Here is a 22106-nt window from a genome sequence, read left to right on the forward strand (position 1 = left end):
ATCCCTATCGATACATTTTTTTCCTCCTTAAAATGTAGAGAAGACAATTATTTTTAAGCCCTTTTTCCTCCACAATTTAGTCATTATGACAATTCATTCACTCCCTGCTGACAGGTGCTGCATGTAGCATTCATGTCTTTGCAGGGCAGAGTCAGTAGGATATGACAGCACTGTCAACACAGAAATATGTGTGTGTGTGTGTGTGTGTGTGTGTGTGTGTGTGTGTGTGTGTGTGTGTGTGTGTGTGTGTGTGTGTGTGTGTGTGTGTGTGTGTGTGTGTGTGTGTGCGTGCGCGCGCGCACGTGGGGAGGAATTAATTGGCATGAGAACTAAATTGGGGGAGAGCATGGTCAAAAAAAGATAATTAGGACGATTTATTTCTCCTAGGGTCAAAGAAAGAGATGGAATTCACAGCTACAATGGCATAGTATGTGTAACAGCTGCGATTCAAACCCAGATCGCCCATGTTAAAGTTCAACATCTTGACCATTGATCCAAAGGGATATCCCTATGGGGAGGGAGATTCTAGACTTTTGAGGCCTGCTACACACGTACCGTAATTACAAATATCAATAAAACATTAGTCTTTCATATCCCAACAATCTGATCAAAGGTTATAAAAAAAAAAAGCTGTCAGTCTGGACCAAAAAGATGTTTTGATTCTGTCAGTGAGTTAGCCATTTAGACCCGCTAAAAATAGCAGATATACAAGCTCACAGCGCGGCACTGCTTGTAGATCTGCTATTTCTATTTCTTTTATGGGGACAATTTAGCAAATCTTTGAATACATTTATATACCGGTATATATATATATATATATATATATATATATATATATATATTTTTTTTAAAGCGAACATTTGATTATTTCAAAACTTTCTTTCTCAGGGTCCCTGGAACAAAATATTTTGAGATGGGGGTCCGCGGTCATTATACATATAATTCTAGGGGCCCTTGACATTAAAAAAGTTTGAGCACCACTGATATAGAAACATAGGTTTTTCAGAAAACCATTTAGGATTTAGAAAACTTCTTTAGGTTATTTTTCAGGTCTTCGTGAGTAATGGAATGTAAAGCCATTCAGAAGCGTGTTTTACCTCCACATTGTCCACGTGCTTGTTGAACTTTTCAATGAGTCAAAATTCCCACACATTTTTACCAATGAATTTCCAAAACTTTTCCAGAATATTTAACCCAATTTCCAGGACTATATAATTCAGCGCAATAACGAGTCGCTTACTCCTCTGTACAATACCCAAAGACAGGCAGTGTAACACAAATAAAGTGTGCATGCCGTGAACGGACCGTGGCGTGCATACGGATCGTGCACGATGGACACGCTCCGTATATTCAACATTTAATCAGCAGGTGCCCATGGCAACCCGCCATTTAACCTTCTTTTCAAGTCCTGGCAAAAAAGTAACCTGAGTAAATGTAATCCAAGTTGGCCTGTTTACTTACACACGATAGTATTTTCTTTCAGTCAGGACAGTTTTTCAACAATCGCAGGGCACAGTGCTTTTTTAACAGCCGGTAGAGAAGGCTGTGTTTTAAACATGAAGGTGATTTAATTAGGATTAGGAGAAAAATGCATATTTGTGCAGCAGCGTTACACTGAAGTGAACAAGGGAGACAGACTTCCCGGTCACGTGATCTCACACTGCATTTCGGGATAATTAGTGTTTTTCGTCAGCGCGGTAGCTTTGTACAGTAGCTACAGATTAATATAGTTTACTGTACAATGCGGTGAAAGCGTCAATGGGCACAGGGAGACATCAAAGAGTTTGGCGTGTTGACACGACGTGGACCTCCTATGAGTTAATGAGTGAACTCCATTCAGAAGCGTGTCTCACCTCAGTTTGGGGTTGTCCACGTACTTCTTGAACTTCTCCACCACGTTGAGGGTCTGCTCTGCTAGCTCTTTGGAGGGCTCAATGATCAGGGCCTTGGGCGCGTTGGATGTGGACACCTTCGCTTGACTCACCTTGGCGCTGCCTGGAAACAGGCATCGCAAAGACTAGAACTAAAACAACTCTATCACTTCAATGTTCGCCCCAATGGTCAACTTCAACACACTGAAGACCATAGCTGGTGCAATAATCCAGCCCCTCTTTGACTACGGAGTCTACGTATGGTATCGTGACGCCCCACAAGCCCTAAAAACTAAACTCCAAACAGCCCAAAATAAACTAATTAGGGTCCTGCTTAACCTTCCCTATCAGACTCACCTCACCGCTACTCACCAGTTAAAAGTGGGGTGGCTCAGAGTAGATGACAGAGTACAGCAACTTGCAATGGGCCTGGTGTACAAGATACACTACACCACTATGATACCCAAATACCTGTCAAAATACTTTATAAACGTTAAGGATGTCCATAATTACAACACCAGAGGCAGTGCCACAGATCACGTTCAACCCAGAGTCAACTCAAAGAAAGGGTCAAACTCGTTCTTCTGCTATATCACAAAAATGTGGAATGCCTTACCGAAGGCCATAAAGGAGTGTGGATCACTAGCATCCTTTAAAATTGCCCTGAAAAACCACTTACAGGCAGCAGCCGTTCGCAACTGGTAAAAACCTTACTGACTTACTGTTTTCTTTTTTTTTCCTTTTCTTTATATCTACTGCATAGTACTGTGTTCTATTTGTCTGTCATTCAATGTTATATGAGATACTTAAATGGTTTCCTGTTGAAATAAGCTTAGTCTTTTCATGGATCTCCTTTTAGTAGACCTTGTACCAGTGAACTGTACCGTCATGAATCTGTACATTTTCCTATGCAAACTTCTAATAAAGCCTTCAATCAATCAATCAATCAAACTTTGTAACGTGGTTCTAGAACGCTGATAGAACAGGGCTCTATTTTGATCGTCTTAATCACCAGCTCTTATGCCTTAACCTTCAACTTTCCGACGTGCAGCTTGCCAAACTCTAATTCTGGGTACTGTTTTTCAGAAGATGAGAGTGAAGTCATTTTGTAGTTGAACCGGACCTCTCAGACGAAAAGTTTGGTGGTCGGAGACAGTATGGACAGGCCTTTAGGTTAGGGCATAAGAGCTGGTACTTAAGACGATCAACATAGAGCACAATAAAGTTTAAATCCAGAGTTCCCCACCACTGTAAAGGCTTGCATGTCACCGCGTGTCGGGGCTGCCTATCCCAGCACTATGCTAGCAGTTTTCATGTTCAGGGACATAGTAGCTAAATGTGGCATAAAGAAATTACACATTTCTATCGAATATCTTAATTACAATGAAATGAAGTTTATTATTATTTTTTTCTTTTAGGGCAATGGTTGTATAATCACAACGTCCGCGCTGCCAACGGCATTCGCCCTTTGGGCTCCTGCGTGAGGCAACGCAGGCGTGATGATATTGACATTAACACACACTCTCTCATGTAATATTGCTTAATTAACAGACCTGTCTGAGAGGACTTGACCATGTGTCCGTCCGCTGCCTGGTCCAGAGCCACAAAGCCACTGCGAGGAGGATTCTTAAAGTCCTCGGCTCCGAAGTTGAACTGCAGCTCCGCGTTCTGTGGAACAGAACAGAACAATCAATCACCTTCCTTCTCACATCACAGCGTTTGTAGAGTGGGTTATGAGAATAAAAAATAAATAAAAAAATTAAACCATGTGCGCTTCATCATTTTGTCGTTGTTTGTGTGAGAAGGGAGAGGATAGAGAAAGAGTTGGGAGCTGGGGAAAAGAAAAAGTCAAATAATCCAAACTACAGCTTTTGTACAGGTAGTAGCTGTAGACATGACTTTGGTGGTCCCCAGATACCAGTAGCTGACATGACATTGGGGGTCCCCAGATGACAGTAGCTGACATGACTTTGGGGTTCCCCAGATGGCAGTAACGTGATTTAAAAAGAAAGAAATACAGTACAACCTTGAACCTTATTAACCAGGGATAATTGTAAAACCTTTTTACCTGAAATGGAAAATAACAATTCCATTACTGCTTCAAAACTAATACATAAACTATACTATAAAAACTGGTAAAGCATAGGCCAAATGATATAAGAAAACAAAGCAGGTAATGTGTTCTGTTCTAGAGTGATTCATACCTTCAGCACACAGGAGGCATAGAAGGCCTGGTTCTTCAGATGTTGGGGGATTTCAAAAGCCAAACCCAGGTCAGTGCCTGAGAGGGAGGAAGGGGGAAAGGTGTGATAAAATATACAGTATTATACATATCTGAGTGAGGTATTCCCACTGAACCAAATAACCTTTGGCTTTATTTCCGTCTTTGACACGACGTGACGCCAGGGTTAAAGTTGGGTTAAATCAGTGGTTTCCAAAATCTGTAGGTCGAGAGCCAGAAGAGAAATTAGATGTTTGCCTGGGACACACAACTAGTGAAAATAGCAGATCTACAAGCTCACAACGCGGTTGCGAAGTGACATGCTTTTTCCTTTATTTCTTCATGAAGTTACTGAAGAAAATAAATCATTGAATTTGTTTTTTAGTTCATGAACGGCCGAACCCGTGTCCGACAGTTTTTTGTCCGGCCCTGATCGACATCCGAGCATTAATCATTGAAATGCGTCCGACCCTTATATTTTCCACCGCTTTTTCCCCTCCTTTTTTCTTTGAGGAAGCCACTGATTTACACTGACTAGCAAACTTGTTCTCAAACTTGTTTGTGCAGTGCATGCAGCTTGCCTGCTTGTTTGATTATTATGAATATTGGCTTGTGAAAGTGTTTAAATTGTATGTCGAGATTATTAAATAATATAAATAATATACGTCTGACTGCAGTGACTCACTGCTGGCTGCACCCTCATCCTGCAAGTTTCTGCGTCTGGAAAATAGCTAACCTGACTGCGCATGATGATGGCAGCAGTGCGTATGCCTGGCTGCATATCGCTCTGCTTACCATCATCTGGAATCGCTCGGGCAGACCCGATGTAAGGGGCGGGCCATTTTTTCAAATTCTTTAGCAGGTGATTGGATGTGGCCGTCTCTCTATCACAGTCTGGGAGTGCCAACTCCAACCACTCATATTGGCCTGTCTGCATGACGTTTCACCCAGAATCTGCCTCCTGGGTTTCCACGTGGTCTGCAATCAGACTCTATTGGCTCAGAGCCGCTCAGAGCCCGCCCGTAGCTGCCGCTGATTCGTCCGGCCCGGGACTTTACGAGCGTTATCAACTCCCCCCGAGAGATCTCAGATGGTAAAGTAGGGCGGTAGCCTACGTACTACTGCCACCATCTGGCTCAGTCAGGTTAGAAAATGGCCGATCTGCAAGCTCACAACGTGTTGCGGATGCCAGGCATTGTGAGCGTGTAGATCAGCCACTTTTGGCGCGGAACACGCCGCGACGACGGAGTATAACACAGGATTTACTTGGTAATGTGTGTGTTGGACGGACAAGGCTTGCACAGTGCACTGCACTCACCGTCACAAAATAAACTTCCAATTCAAGGGACGTACAGTAGTGGGGAACACGGCGCCAACAAGCAGCGAGCTCCCTTCAGCACAACAACATGTTTACCTCAGCATTTGCTTAGAGTCATGTCTCCGTGTCTGCAGCATTAGCGTGAGCAGCACACCCAGTGCCACACACATGTGACTACGTGTTGCGTTCTGTCGGTGTTTTTGTCTGTTTTTTTGTTTTTATGTTATATGTGAAAAAATTATTTGAATGCAAAAATGTAGTATGCCAAAGCAAATTCCTGTATTACACAATGGTTAATAAAGTAATCTGAATCTGAACACACAGGAGTTGTGCGCTGCGCACATCATCAGAGAGAGTGCATGATATATGTCCGACCCGAATCGACGTCCGACAATTAATTAAGAAAATGCGTCCGGCCCGAGCCCGAATCCTCGGGTTCCGACGGGCCCCGTGGGTTTTCGGTCGGGTATCCCAGCTCTAGTCCGGACCCACTGCTTGGGAAACAGTGGGTTAAATGCTGTCCGATCAATGACAGAGGCACCGCCCAGAGCCACCAGTAGACCAATTAGAACCAGAGCATGATGAACCCAGTACCGTTTTAGACCAATCAGAAGCCAGTTCAGTTTTAGACCAATCAGAAGCAGTACAGTTTTAGACCAATCAGAAGCAGTACCGTTCTTGGAGAAGGAGACGTGACCGTTGTCCAGGTCCAGGTAACATCCGATGGTGTCATGCATGGTGAACTCCTGCAGGGGGCACCAGAAACAACCTTAGTCATTAACCCACTTAGGCCTAGAATTATTGAATGCTTTAACCAGTGAAAATAGCAGATATACAAGCTCACAGCGCGGCACAGAGTGCCGCGCTGCGAGCTTGTAGATCTGCTATTTTTGAAAAGTCGTGAAAATTTGTGCAAATCTTTGAATATATGTATTTTCAAAGTGAACGTTTGTAACTCAAATTTTGCTTCTGGGGGGTCCCTGGAACTAAATATTTTGAGATGGGGGTTCGTGGCCAAATACCTAACACTTTGGGGGTCCTTCACATGAAAAAGTTGACATAGTTAGTCTCTCAAGAACAGACTAACTGAGTTAAGTGAAAATGACCTTTTCTTTGACAATGGCTGGCCAGATTGCTGACTTAGAAACATATATATATATATTTGTTTAAACCTTAGAAGGATTCAAAAGACACATAGAATCGGGTCAAAATTCAAATGTTCATGATTTTTCTAAAATAGCAGATCTACAAGCTCGCAGCGCGCTGCAAGCTTGTAAATCTATATATCTATATATCTATACTCTAACAACCTTAGTCATTACTACACAATATAATCTAACAACCTTAGTCATTACTACACACTATACTCTAACAACCTTAGTCATTACTACACACTATACTCTAACAACCTTAGTCATTACTACACACTATACTCTAACAACCTTAGTCATTACTACACAAACACACACACATCAAGGTGTTATACTCCAGAGATACTCAGATAGAGGGTATGGGCATGCATAGAGTGAATGGCATGTCGAGTGGCAAATCGAGTGGCAAAGTGAGTTTAACATTGTTTAATGTTGTTTAATGCAATCAGATAGGACTTTTCTGTTTGGACGTATAGGCTGTCAAAGCCAGAAAGAAGTTCTTTGCCACTCAGTAGGCGTTCCTGCATAACATCCGGGTATGATGATGATGTCACGTGCATACCCTCTATAGCTGAACCTGAGGCCACACAAAAATGGCAAGGGCCAGTTGATAAAATGACAACAACCTTAAAGGACAACTCGGCCCTAAATCACTTCTAGGCTCATGTTCCTACTTATATTGATCCAACATTACTGTCCATGGGGTCTATTAGGCAGAAATGCCCCTGTTGTCCAGTTTCCCCAGCAGAACCCAGCAGCTCTCATAGCAAAGAGTGGAGCCTATAAGCCTATCACTTTTACACTATTTGTTGTGGTCAAAAGTGTTTCTATTTTTCATGGATGTGTTACTAGTTGTCATTACAAACACACCCATGCCATCTTTGTCCCATAAAAGCCATCACACTCTGCTAAACAGATGTTATTCTCTTATGTGTTTTACCAAGTCCTGGAAAAGCTGCCCTGTGATTGGTCAGTGATTGGCAGTTGTGCCTAATGCTCACCCCAAAACATGATTTATGAGATTTTGGTGGCTTGTGTGGGACAACCAAGGCATGGATGTGTTAGAAATGACAAATGGTAACACATCCATGAAAAAAGAAATCACTTTTGACCGCAACAACTAGTGTAAAAGCGATAGGCTTATAGGCTCCATTCTATGTTACGAGAGCTGCTGGGAAACTGGACAACAGGGGCATTTCTGCCTAATAGACCCCATGGACAGTCATTTTGGATCAATATAAGTAGGAAGATGAGCCTAGAAGTGATTTAGGTCCTTTAATGATAATTGATAACTTCTTCTGTCTTTCATTGTTGCCTTATGTTGTCGATCTGAACAACTGACACTGTTGTCTGGCTAATTTAACATAGTGGTATTGAATTTGCATGAAATTAAATTAAATTAAAATGCCAGTCATCAACTTTTCGGTGCTTGCTGAGGCTCATCTGAGTTTCCCCTGCCTGGATGATTGTTCATGTAATAGTAAAGCAGTTAGGTTAAAGATTTGCCGCATGTCTCTCCCCATCTCTCCCCCCGTTTCCTGTCAGTCTACTGTACTATCCAATAAAGGCATAAAAGCCCAAAAACAAATCTTGAAAAAAAAAAAAAAAAAATTGTCCCACGGGCCGGATCACTGCTATACTCTAAGCCAGTGTTTCCCCAGGGGTCTTTCCCACAGTGGTCTTTCTGTGGTCGTACCCGTAGACATCATTTATAAGCAATACCCTGGGTCAATTAAAAGGTTTAAACCACTGATCTGTCATGGTCCTACCTCTCCGTAGCTGTCAAACTGCTTGTTGTGCGACTTCTTTCCCGTCCCACCGAAACCAAAGCCGTACTTGTCGGTTCCTGGGGAGAGAGGTCAGGCAGATTGTTTTAACAGTGTGTGTGATCACTCTGTCTGTTGACGTTTAGATAGATACCTTTATTATCCCAAGGGGGAAAATCAGTTGCCCAGCGGCAGCACAGCAGTATAAGGTTATTTACAAAGTTACAGAGAAGTAAGAAAAAAGATAAAGAAAATAAAAAATAAAACAAGAACAGAGTACAGTAAGAGCAAGGCACATCAAGAAAGGGAACGAATTATATATATATATATATATATATATATATATATATATATATATATATATATATATATATATATATATATATACACACACATACATACATACATAAAGTGTCCTTAGGCACAACTATCAATATAGTACAGTGCCCCCAAATCAAAGTGACCATAACATTCAATGCTAGTTAGTTCAACAAGTATCTCACCCTCATAAACACAAGCAAAAATACTCAAAAACTACTAACACAACCTAATAGTGCAGAGTGTCCAAAGGTCAGTGCGATATAAAAACAACTAGAAAAAGAAAGGAAACAAGAGAGGGTGACGCAGCAAGACGTACAAGAGCACCCTCCCTTTAGCTTGGTTTGGAAGGAAATCACAAGGATCTGCTGTAAACTGCTGGAGTTAATCTAACTCTGGATAGATTAACTGTTTTACTGCTACGGACGTTCCCGTTCGCCCCAATTCTCTGTGTCGCGTCGCGCCAATACGGCCGTTCGTTCGTTTACCTTGTTGATGTCCGTAAGCTGATGAGGGGTCGCGCCGCCATGTACTGTAATCACATCGCCCGCAGTGATGGTCTTAAAAATCCCTTATGCGTTAACATCAACGGAGACCAATTCTCTTCCGTGTTGATTTCTCTGGCCCTGTGGCTCTGTGGCCAGAGACTGGTCTCAATGGATGGCAACACATAACGGCCAAATTCACATTAATTCTTGCATTACGCCGCCCTCTGCTGCCTGGTCTGCCAAAGTGCATGTTGCACAATCAAAAAATAATAATAATAATAATAAATAAATAAATGTCTATCTATCTACTATAACGTCGCAAAGGTAAGCCGCTTTTTGCTGGCGCCAGGCCCAATAAATAAATAAAACATCTGGCAGTAAAAGAGTTAACACAGAACGTTACAGTGTAGGGTGGTGATAAAACACGGTACCTAGATCCAGGGCAGCCTGGCTGGTGGACCAGCCCACACGACACAGACCCTGGTCATGACACGACACCTCGTAGTAGTACTTCCCTGTATGCACACACACACACGCACGCACGCACGCACGCACGCACGCACATACAGACACAGAGATAGACACACACACATACACACACACACACACACACACACACCAAGATTTATCAAAAAAGCAATCAATAGAATGATCACTGAGGAAAAGGCGTATAGTAAGTAGTAAGGGTGTGACGGTTATCTGCATGGATTACCTTTGGTGAGTCCTTTAGTGGATCTGCAGCCGTGCCACTCCTTAAACTCCCTGCTCTGACAGCACATCCCATCTGCACCGATGGCTGTGTGGACACATAGCATGGAGAGACATGAGAGGACAGATAGGTAGTGGTTTTATAACTGCGATGATTTTTTAATGTGTGGGTCGTGTGTGTGGCTACCGGTATGTATGTGTGCGTGTCTGTCTGTATGTAGCCTGCAGTACCTTTTTCTGACCACACATGTTAAGGGAGGGGCGCTGTTGTTCAGGCCACTGAGGCCAGGCACACTCACGCACGCACGCACGCGACACACACACACACACACACACACACACACACACACACACACACACACACACACACACACACACACACACACACACACACACACACACACACACACACACACACACACACACACACACACACACACACACACACACACACACACACACACACACACACACACACACAGCCTCCACCGCTCAGTTCACACAAGTGTGATTTTTTGCTTGCTAAAGCCCCTTTTCCACAGACCCAACACCACACCACACCACTTCACACCACACCGCCCACTTGTGCCAGGTTTTCCACTACAAGGACCTGGGTAGAGTGGTGTGAAAGTGGTACTAAACGTGGTATCCAATCTAGAGTAGGTCTGAGCTTGGCCAAACAGGGCCAAACACTTCATAATGACTGATCACTCACTGACTTTTCATTTAGACCACCAGGATATAGTTGTAATGTGTTATAACCACTATTATAATCTATTTTAGTGTATTATAATTATCATAGTAATACATTAATACTTTATTATGTGTATTATAATCACAGTTATAATCCATTATAGTGCATTATAATTAGGATAGTTGTAATACAAATGTATTATGTATCATAATCACAGTTAAAAGGGTAAATTTGTTTCTTACCGATAGGGGTACTTTTGTGTAATGGAAAATGTAGATATTTTTATGTGGTGCGGTGTGGTGTGGTGTAGTGTGGTGTGGTGTGGTGCTAAAACTGCAGTCGAAAAGGGGCATTTGTGTAATGGAAAATGTAGATATTTTTATGTGGTGTGGTTTAGTGTGGTGTGGTGTAGTGTGGTGTGGTGCTAAATCTGCAGTCAAAAAGGGGCTTATATGTCCATGAATTGAATGCCAAGGACTTCGGACGTAAACAAGACCATAAAAGGACTTATTTGGGATGCTCCTTTTAGGCAGGGTGTTTAACTGGCGCCCGAATCGGCGACCTTCAGGGTCGCCACAGCGGCCAAATCAAGTTGGGCTCCCATCGACTTTGTATACAGGAGGAAAATACACAGAAAAACTGTTTTTTTTCTGGGTATTTAAGTAGGATGTGAGGGGTCTAACTAGGGGTTTGTCATGATGCTGAATTCATTGCAAGCATTTGTTTTGCACAAAAAACATTCCTTGGGCTACAAATGGCCCCAGAAAACGCCCACAAAACTGATGAAACTGATGACTCATCACTTTTCATCACTAAACCATCGTTTTCTGGGGCCATTTGTAGCCCAAGGAATGTTTTTTGTGCAAAACAAATGCTTGCAATGGATTCAGCATCATGACAAACCCCTAGTTAGACCCCTCACATCCTACTTGACCTGTCCCAGGTATCCTACTTGGGTATTTTCCTCCTGTATAGAAAGTCGTTGGGAGCCAAACTTGATTTGGCCGCTGTGGCGACCCCGAAGGTCGCCGTCTCGGGCGCCCTGGCTAAATCATTAGAGCATGCCATGGGCTACATCTGTGCAAAATTTGGCGCTTTTAGACTGATTAGCACGAAATGAGCATTCTATCTCCCTAAGGCCCCGACAATTCTTAATCAACTGCGTTTGTTCCTACTCACCAAAGGCTGGACTGCGGTCGTATGGGTTCATCTGCCATTTGCTAAACACTGAAAACAGAACAGAGAACACAGAGGGAAACTTCACACAGTGGAAACCTTCAGAAAACTCTCGACTCGTGCCACGCTGCGAGCTTGTACATCTGCTACGTTTGAACATGTTTTAAATACTTTTGATCTCTTCTGTGGGGGGGGGGGGGGGGGGGGGTCTACATGCGCGTTGCGAGGCGTTGTGAGCATGTAGATCGGCTATTTTCACAATCTCTGCCTCTAATATTTGACAATTTGGCCCATGTTTAATTTGTCATTTCAGAGGTATTAAAAGTTATACCATGTAACCTTTTTTACAAAACAAATCTTAAAATTGTCCTAACTGTTAAATCGCTAAAGTTTTAGAACACCCACTCCGTTATTTTCAGCTTCTGAAGCCTTCTCTTTATATGTTTTCTATGAGCCGTGAGGGGGGTAGAATTTCGCGGCAAAATGACGTAATCTGCATCATCTGTATACGTTGTGTATACGTTGGCCAATCACATCGCAGATCACACACACATGATACACTACCGGCCAATTACAGTGCATCTTGCGTCTTTTCAGGAAATAGCTTGCTTCAAAAGCTTTGTTTACACTGGTCTAGAAGTCTAGCATGTAACTCCCCAACCGCTGCTCGTAGAGGGACACGAGACCCCAAAAGATGCGTCTGGGCGAGGCGGACGCGGTGGTCTGACGGCCCGAAAAACGTCCGAAAAAAGCAGACGCGACCGCGGTTTGCTATACTGCTACAGACCACTAGTTGAGCAACTTACACAGTATAGCTTTAACAAAATCAATAACCAAAGACAATGCATAGATATTTTTTCCAGGACCTTCCAGGACCTTCGATCAATTCCAAAGCTTTACCAGTACTGGAAAAATATTTGTCTAATTTCAAAATATTTCCAGGAATTTCATGACCGTGGGAACCCTGGACTTATCAACTAAATTCAAAAGAGATAGTTCCGGTGTTGCGCGGCTCAGCTGTTCTTACAGGCTGTGTAGGAAAAGACCCGCCCCCACCTGCCTCTGATTGGCCTAGCAACTACCGGTTCTGTGACGTGCATGGAAGTGGGAAACGACCGGTCGCAACCCTCGCCCGAGCACCGAAGGAGGCGTCTACTTTTCTATGTCTATGGTTCTCACCTGTTCCTCCTGTCTTGACTGAAGCTCTGCCCTTCTTGCCCTCCTGCTCGTCCTTCAGGGTCTCGTAGACGATCTGGATGACCGGGATGCTGAAGGCCTGGACGAAGAAATGGACAACACTGTTATAAACATGATGCTGAAGTCCTGGACGACGGAATGGACAACACTGTTATAAACATGATGCTGAAGTCCTGGACGACGGAGATAAACCACACAGCAGTTTACAATAAGCAAGGTAATACATCAACATCGATACATGGAATGCATAGAAATAGTAATGTAAGAAAAACATAGGTAGACCAAGCACCTATTCAGTAAAAACTTTATTGAACCAAAAAACATATAAAACTAGAAGCAGTGCTCTTCCGAGCACAGGTCTCCACCAGGCCAGGCGTCCTGGTGGTGCTACTGTATAATAGGCCAATGTAAAAAGGGTGGCATATGTTCTTCACCTTAGACCTTTCATGGCAATCGGACGCTGTATGCATGATTTGAAGCGTTGTGTTCCAAAAATGTGTATTGCTAAAGTCTACGTGCTGGTGGCGCTATAACAGGCCAATGTGAAAAGGGTAGCATTTGTTCCTTGACATAGTGGGAATATGTGTGGCAAATTTCACGGTAATCGCAAGCTGCGTTGATGATTTGAGGCATTTTGTTCAAAAACGGAGCAATCCTGCAAACTTTGGAAGCTAATATTAGCCAATCAGGATGGAATATGAAATATCAGACGGATCAGACTTGATCACATGACTATAGAGATACTGTGTACTGATTTGTGTTATTTTTGGAGAAAATCTGAAGGAGTAATATCCAAAAATGTGTTTTACATAAGTCAGCCCAAAGGTGGCGCTATAAAAGGGAAAGGGTTTTTCCTTGGCCTCTAGGGAGTGCGCTTACAAAGTTTGAAGTTATAGGTAAACCACAAATCGGCCTGTTATAGCGCCACCATGAGGCTGATTTAAAAAAAAAATAAGTGGCATTTCTTCCCCGGCCTAGTGGGAACGGGTGTGCGCGATTTCATGATAATTGCACTTTGCGTTTGTGATTTGAGGCATTTTGTTCAAACGGCTCAATCCTGCAAACTTTGGAAGCCAATCTTAGCCAATCAGGATGGAATATGCAAAATCAGACAGATCCATGTCGATCACATGACTGTCGAGATACTGCCTACCGATTTATAGGATTTTTGGACAAAATCTGTAAGAGTAGTGCACAGAAATGTGTTTTGCAAACATCGGCCACATGGTGGCGCTAGAACAGGCCCATTTGAAAAATGTGGGGCAGAGGTTCTGAATTGGCATCCAGGGAGTGTGTGTGCTCACTTTTGTAGCGAACGGGCCAGCGGCGACTGAGATTAGGTGGTAACAAACTGCGAGGACGCACGCACAGACACACGCACGGACAGACGGACGGGCGAAGGAGAAAACATACTCTCCCCCATACCTTCGGCTGGTGGAGACAAAAATGTAAATGACATGTATGGTCATCGAGGGTAGGCGGGTGCTACGGTAAGTGCTATGGGCCGAGGTGGAGTCTGAAGAGGTGAGACTTTGGGCCACGGTGGAAGAGGAGTAACAGGCAACAGGAAGTTTATTCCAGTTTGGGGGCCAGGAGGGAGAAGAGTCTAGGATGAGTGGGTCGCTGTCCTGAGGTAACATGTGTGGATACCTGGGATGGTGAAGGTCTGGACAACACAGGATGCTGATGCCATCACATGCACTCTGGGGGGGCGGCATAGCTCAGGGGTAGAGAAACCGTCATTAGAGCACGGAGGGTTCCCCGAAGGGTTCCCAGTTCGAATCCGGGCTCCCCCAGAGTTAATAGCGACTTTAAGCTAGATGATTTTCAGGACGGCAATGCCAGGCGGACTACGGCTGCTATGACGTAATCGCCGTAGCGATCGGAATGGTTAAGCAAAGCCTCGGTGGCGACGGGTTCCCACCCCTTTCACTGAACGCTTTGGTACTTCCCATGGCGACGCGTACACGCAGCAGACGGAGTAGGCGCTACGTGGGAAGGGACCTTCTGCCGTAGTAGAGACGGCTGCGGCGACGGCAGGTTTATAAAACCAAGGATTCTGCAGTATCTGACATTTTAAATTATTTATACATTTATGTATCCAATGTTGGACAGTGTGATGATGATGACTGAGTAGGCTACTTACCCCTGTTTTTCCACTGCCAGTCTCAGCTGCCTACAGACAAAATATAAACCACATATTTTTAGTTTAGTTAGTTCAAAGATGACCTCCAAAATAACTTTTCTATTGATTACTCATCCCATGGAGACTTGAGTTCAATAATATTTTTTATTTTTTGCCGCATTCCTGAGACAATAATTTGATTTATTATAAATTTCCCCCGGATGGGGGGACCCAAATGCATTTGTGTCTCCATCTGGAATCAAAGTGGGGACATTTGGTCTCCACCAGGCCAGGCGTCCTGGTGGTGCTATAATAAGCCAATGTAAAAAGGGTGGCATGTGTTCTTCACCAATCTTAGACCTTTCATGGCGCCACCATGAGGCTGATTTGAAAATGTTGTAGTGTAAATCCAAAAATGTGTTTTACATAAGTCGGCCTCCTGATGGCGCTATAAAAGGCTGATGTAAAAAATGCAGGGAAAAGGTTTTACCTTGGCCTCTAAGGAGTGCGCATACAAAGTTTGACACTAATCGGTGGAGTTATAGGTGAAAACATGAATCGGCCTGTTATAGCGCCACCATGAGGCTGATTTGATTTTTCTTAAGTGGCATTTATTCCTCTGCCTGCATGCACAATTTCACCAAAATCGCACACTGCGTTCAGGATTTCAGGCATTTTATTCAAAACTGACCAATCCTGCAAACTTTGAAAGCCAGTTTTAGCCAATCAGGAAGGAATATGGAAAATCTGACACATCCATGTTGATCACATGACTGTAGAGATACTGTCTACTGATTTACGTGATTTTTGGACAAAATCTGTAGGAGTACTGGCAAAAGTTAGTTTTGCAAAAGTCGGCCTCCTGGTGGCGCTAGAACAGGCCCATGTGAAATATTTGGGGCAGAGGTTCTGAATTGGTATCGAGGGAGTGTGTGTGCACAGTTTGGCAGCGACCGGGCCAACGGCGGCGGAGATTAGCTGGTAACGGACAAACGGACGGACGGACGGACGGACGCACGGACGGACGGACGGAGGGGAAAACATACTCTCCCTCAGCCTTCGGCTGGTGGAGACAATAATCAAATTATTGTCTTGCAACAAAAACTAGAAGGATGCAAAAGGAACTTGCGAGTGTGGTTGCTGACGGTTGCTGACTATATTCTACAGTAAGCTAACAGTCATGTTCAAGGTTCAAGGTTCAAGGTTTGTTTATTTAGTGTCCACGAAGGGCAAATGGGTTGCAGCGGCATAGACAACAATACATCAACAATACGATAAAAACAACAAAATACAGAACACATGTGCGGACAGATACCTTAAAATAAAAATAAAGTGCACATTGACCATAAAGTGCATGAATTAACACCTTCTAAGCCACGGGGAGCCCCTTAATGTTAAAACCGTACTATATCGCACATCCCCCCAGGGACTCTCAGCCACGTCGTCTATTCCCGGACTTTGTCTTTAAAACCGGAATAAAAGCTTTTGATCCGAAAATCGGCGATCGTCTAACCTTCCCTAGTCACCACTCGTGCACTGATAGCTCATGCAGACCGTGCATGAAGCAGAGGTGACGTCAGCGCCTCTCCTTCTCCAAGGCTACTCCCAGCCATCCGTTTGCTGTCTGCACACTCGAGCTCCTACAGCAGACATGCTTGGGGCTATGCTAGCGAAACTTTTCAGTTCTGTTCTTCAGTCACACATGGACTATTTGCGGGGACATTTACGTGAAAGGATCGCGCACGCGAAACGCACGGGGACATCGACGATCGGCCAAAACCCCCATTCTATCCCAACGGAAATCGAGAAAATCATGGTGAGTTACTGGCCTGGGGAAAAAAAAAAAAGAAAAAACAGCGGCGCTGTTCAAGATGGAGGGGCTGCGGGGTCATGTTTATAAACATAATATTATGTCTCAGATCACAATACAATAATAGAAATTTCACGGCTAATCTACCAACCACCATTCTATTTCGGACCTCAAGGTGTTAAAGTGCCATGCAAAAAGTGCACATAGTACTACTATAAGAGATGCACATAGTGCATCTCTTATAGTAGGCCTAAAGACAAATAAAGTGCACATACCGTATGTGAAGCTCGACCAATTGATTCCCACTACTGTTGATTCCCTACTGATTCCCACTCCTACTGATTCCCTATCGATTCCCTATCCCTGCCTTTTCCAATTGCAGCGGAAAAGTTACCCTAGTAAGAAAAAAAGTTTACCCAGCACTATAATCATGTGTAACTAAATAAATACCGGTATCCATATATTCAAGTCTCCATGGGGTGAGTAATGTGTGCGTGGCGTGCGTGTGAGCGAAGCGTGTGTGCGTGTCTCACCATAAGGACATCTCCTCCTCCTAGGATCAGCGGGATGGACTCTGCTTGGATGTCGGTCGGCAGCCTGGAACACCAGGGATGGAATTAGCATTGACTCAGGACTGAAACATTTTGTTGCCAGGCCTAATAATATCTCCTAATAATTTAGCAATCTGTGCAAAGAGTGACAGTGATTACATAGAAGACATCTTTGATCCATGACTTAAAACACGTGGACTCTGTGGGTAGAGTTTTGGGTTGTGTAGTGATCATCTTGTTATGATGATGATGCTGATGATGATTATAGGGGTGTAACGATACATTTTAACAGCGATAAGACACACATCACGATACATGGTTAAAGGGGCACTCCACCACTTTTCAACCTATGTTCATATAATTGGTCCTCACTCAAAAATATATATATATATTTTTTTTGGGCAGGTCAGAAACCCATCGTCTTGTGACATCATCGATTGCCAATCCGGCTTATAGAAACTGCAGGCTTTCTATTCCTGAAAAGTTGCAATTTTAAAGTTTTTTCAAAAATATTGTTTTTTTTTTTTGTTTTTTTTTTTAAATGATACAAGACGATGGATTCTGACCTTCCCACAGCTCTCCTAGGAGACTTGGACTGAGTAGAAAAAAATTGTGATATTTTATCATGAACATTAGTGAGGACCTATTATATGAAGACAGGTTGAAAAGTGGTGAACTACTCATTTAACGATACGATACATGGACGATATTGGTTCATTCATCACAGATCTGCTATGTTCACTAGTTTGGTCCCAGACAGATATGTCGGACTTAATTTTTGAAGCGGTGAAAGCCGCTTCCAAGATGTGGCTTTGTCTGTCCCGTCAATTTTGTCTGTCCCGTACATGTCCTGTGCATGCTTGGCCAATTGAGGATTGGTCAAGCTTCACATGCCAATTTGGCCCTCCAGACAAAATCATTAATTCATTCAGAATTCATAAAAATATAGAACTAAAGCACATAGAAAGTATAGATCTAGAACACAGAATGTATAGATCTAGGACACAGATTTCATAGCTCTAGAACACATAGAATAGAAATTCACCGCTTTACTTCGAACCGAGGTTTGATTTTTAAGGTCACAAGCTAAATGGTTTGGGAACCACTGGTGTACACAACATGACAATGCAAATAAATGACATAAATAATATAAATAATATTGACGCATGTATATCACTTACAACCAATCCATCTCCTCCACCGCCTGAGCGATTTCAGGCATCACCCCCATCTCTGTGGAATTGATTGAAGACGTATTTATTAGAAGTGTGCAATAGGAAAAAGTACAGTTTCATGACTGGTCCAAGGTCAACTAAATGGAGATCCTAGTAAGCTTTATGGCTTATTTACACAGGAACGACTTTATGTCAGTATCTCATATAACAGTGTCTCTCAAACTTTCAAATGTCAAGGTCTTCCCTTAACTCTGACAGTATACAAATGGAACTGCGGGTTCATTTGGTCCCATGTGTACACTGTCAGAGTTACACAACTTGTATGGGTCAATTTAGACCCCTAAAGGAACCGACAGAGTCCCTGGAACCCAAATCCAACTGACCTTCGCGTCACCCCCACACAATTATAAAAGCAGAACAAATACAAAATAAAAGGTAAATAAAATAAACAGAAGAGGCAGATATTTACAGTGGGAAAGGGGAGGTTAGTATATTCTATTCACAAGTCTCGAGTAGCAGCCGTCTGTTTTGATTGATTGATTGAGGTATTTATTAGAAGTATTGCATAGGTAAAGGTACAGTTTCATGACAGTACAGTTCACTGATACAAGGTCAACTAAAAGGAAACTCAGCTAAGCTTATTTACGTTGAGATCCTTCTCTTTAACTCAACATTGAATGACGGACAGATAGAACGCAGTACTGCGCAGTAGATATCTTCAGCAAATAAAAGGAAGCACTTGTAAACAAAAGGGGGAAAAAAAGTGTTTACAATAGAGGGGTGAGGGTGAGGTGGTTAGGCTAGGACATGGGTCCTCAACAGGGGGTCCAGGACCCCTAGGGGGTCCTCAGAGTTATTGTGGGCTCGCCTGAAAAGCGAGAACACTATGTTATCCTCATTATTTATATAGTGAGTTCCGCCGCAGACAGTTCAAAGGCGAAAACACTATGGTTTCGTCATTATTTCCGCCGCATATCTTGTTCCGTTAGCTGGAGTATTGGTTGAGCTTCACATGACAGTTAGCACGCTGCAGAATTTAGTCACGAGCGAGCCCACACTGTTTCGTAGGAACAGTATTTCTAGTTGGGTGTCCTTCAAATCTTTGAGCGATAGAATGTTTTATATATACACAGTATATATTATATATATATATATATATATATATATATATGTATATATATATATATATATATAAACCACATGAGCCCCAGTGTCCATATTCTGAGAACTGTAGCCAAAAATAGCAGATCTGCAGCAGGCAAAGAGGTTTGGTGAAGAGGGGAAAAAGAGCAGACTAAGTACAGAGTGAAGTTTATTAAGTATTGACAGTTCAAGTGGTTAAATATCTGAAAACACAAATTGACAGGAATCCAAAATACACTGATGATTGTGCTGTCAAACAATGAAACTACATGGAATCTATGAAAATCGCTCTCATTAAGGGGTCCCTGCTTCTCTCTCTCAACTAAGGGGTCCCTGCTTCTCTCTCTCTCAACTAAGGGGTCCCTGCTTCTCTCTCTCTCTCAACTAAGGGGTCCCTGCTTCTCTCTCTCTCAACTAAGGGGTCCCTCCCTGCTTCATCTCTCAACTAAGGGGTCCTTGCTTAATCTCTCTCTCGACTATAATAGGTCCCTGCTTCATCTCCCTCAGCTAAGGGGTCCCTGCGTCATCACTCTCTCTCGACTAAGGGGTCCCTGCTTCATCTCTCCCTCAGCTAAGGGGTCCCTGCTTCAACTCTCTCAGCTAAGGGGTCCCTGCTTCATGAAAACGTAGAAGACCCCTGGCATCTATTTACAAGTTTCTAGCAGCCGTCTGTTTATTACATTAAAACACATTCAGCATGTTAAAATGTGTGCACAGCTCTTACTGGTGCTGTGTGTTTCAATAAGGATGCAGCAGAAGGACCATTAAAAGCTGTATATATTGTAATAATCTTATTGATTCTCACCTCCAAACGCTGCCATGTTGATGCTAACGTTGCAGAATTCTCTCCACAACCACCGGATGTAACGTGTATACTGGCCGGTGCGGGGTGCGACCGCTTAAACCGTCCGTTCTGTGCGGGGAACAACAAGGTCCGTCACTTGTTGGTTCCGTTTGGAGCGCTGCTTGTGTCTGTCTCCAATAGGTGGCGTAGTTTCACAAGTCATCAACATTTCTTGAGCGTGTGTGTGTGTGTGTGTGTGTGTGTGTGTGTGTGTGTGTGTGTGTGTGTGTGTGTGTGTGTGTGTGTGTGTGTGTGTGTGTGTGTGTGTGTGTGTGTGTGTGTGTGTGTGTGTGTAAAATATGTATAGGCTATAACAACAATAATAACAATATAAGACAACAACAATGTTGGCCCGCACGATAATACAGAATAACAGTAATTACAGCATAAGAATGTTGTTGAAATACATGACTATGCCAGACTGCCAGTGATCAATCATTATTACACAAATAGGCCTACAGTTGTCCACACAGGGTGTCGACATCAAAGCCATAGCCTACTGCAAACAATGATTCAGGCAAATAGACCAAAAACAAACAAGGAATCACGTACTAGACATACATGTTTTATGAGTTATTATTTTAATAGTGGAGAGAATTAAACCCTCTGGCTGTCCCTCCGTCTGTCACGTCACACTTTTGGCCCTAGCTACTCTTAACTCCAGCACCGTTGCCCCTATCCATGCCAAACTTTGCACACACACACATTTAAACATTTCTCATTTTAATAGTGGAGAGACTGTTTCAATAGACTTACTGTACACGCATGCATTATGACTTATTATTTTTTTGAGGGGGGCCACTTGGCCTTTGATGGTGTCCATTGTTTGAGGGCACAAAGGCCAAATGCCAGGGCAGGAATGCCATCAAATAAAACACGATTTTAGTCCATTGAATGAATTAATTGAAATTAAGGGTCGAGTATGATTTAAAATGTAATACGTGCACACACACACACGCACGCACACGCACACACACACACACACACACACACACACACACACACACACACACACACACACACAGACACACACACACACACACACACACACACACACACACACACACACACACAGACACACACACGCACGCACACACGCACGCACGCACGCACGCACGCACGCACGCACGCACGCACACACACACACCACCTGCACATGCCCATCTAGAGTATAGAAATACAAATACAAATAATAATACAAAATGAAATAAGAATAAATAACCAATAATAATACAAAGTTCCCATACATTGTTCACAAAGATTCTCTTTAACCATATTGTTATTACATTAGGCAGCCGTTTCCATGACATTCATATACAACTCCCACAGCTGTTCACAATCACTCTGTCTACCCCTAACTTTATATGTCAACCTCTCCAGACGATAGAATTCATGAGTTCCCGATGCCACGTCCTCAATGTTGGGTCTTCAACACTTTTCAAACATAATGCCACAGCTCTTCTAGCTTGGAGAAGTCCAAACTCAAACATTTCAATTTGCTTTGCTAAATGTATGAACAGCGCAACTAGCGGCCCATCATAGGAAGTTTT

The 22106-nt window shown here is 43.2% G+C and overlaps 1 protein-coding gene across 1 annotated transcript in view; it reads right to left on the reverse strand.

Moving 5' to 3' along the window:
• Window positions 1-20566, reverse strand: part of ddx1 (DEAD (Asp-Glu-Ala-Asp) box helicase 1) — a 43658-nt gene extending 23092 nt beyond the window's left edge. Inside the window, exons 1-13 of the mRNA XM_080743950.1 lie at window positions 20518-20566; window positions 18576-18627; window positions 17377-17440; window positions 15055-15084; window positions 12891-12987; window positions 11715-11762; window positions 9846-9929; window positions 9565-9648; window positions 8331-8407; window positions 6084-6156; window positions 4076-4152; window positions 3425-3539; window positions 1854-1995 (exon numbers count right to left, since the gene is read on the reverse strand). Coding sequence (XP_080600076.1) covers window positions 1854-1995; window positions 3425-3539; window positions 4076-4152; window positions 6084-6156; window positions 8331-8407; window positions 9565-9648; window positions 9846-9929; window positions 11715-11762; window positions 12891-12987; window positions 15055-15084; window positions 17377-17440; window positions 18576-18627; window positions 20518-20533 — 959 coding nt within the window. The 5' untranslated portion in view covers window positions 20534-20566. The remainder of the gene's footprint in view (window positions 1-1853; window positions 1996-3424; window positions 3540-4075; window positions 4153-6083; window positions 6157-8330; window positions 8408-9564; window positions 9649-9845; window positions 9930-11714; window positions 11763-12890; window positions 12988-15054; window positions 15085-17376; window positions 17441-18575; window positions 18628-20517) is intronic.
• Window positions 20567-22106: the final 1540 nt, after the last annotated feature.

Source organism: Nannobrachium achirus (assembly GCF_963921795.1).
Source record: "Nannobrachium achirus genome assembly, chromosome: 16".
NCBI lineage: Eukaryota > Metazoa > Chordata > Actinopteri > Myctophiformes > Myctophidae > Nannobrachium > Nannobrachium achirus.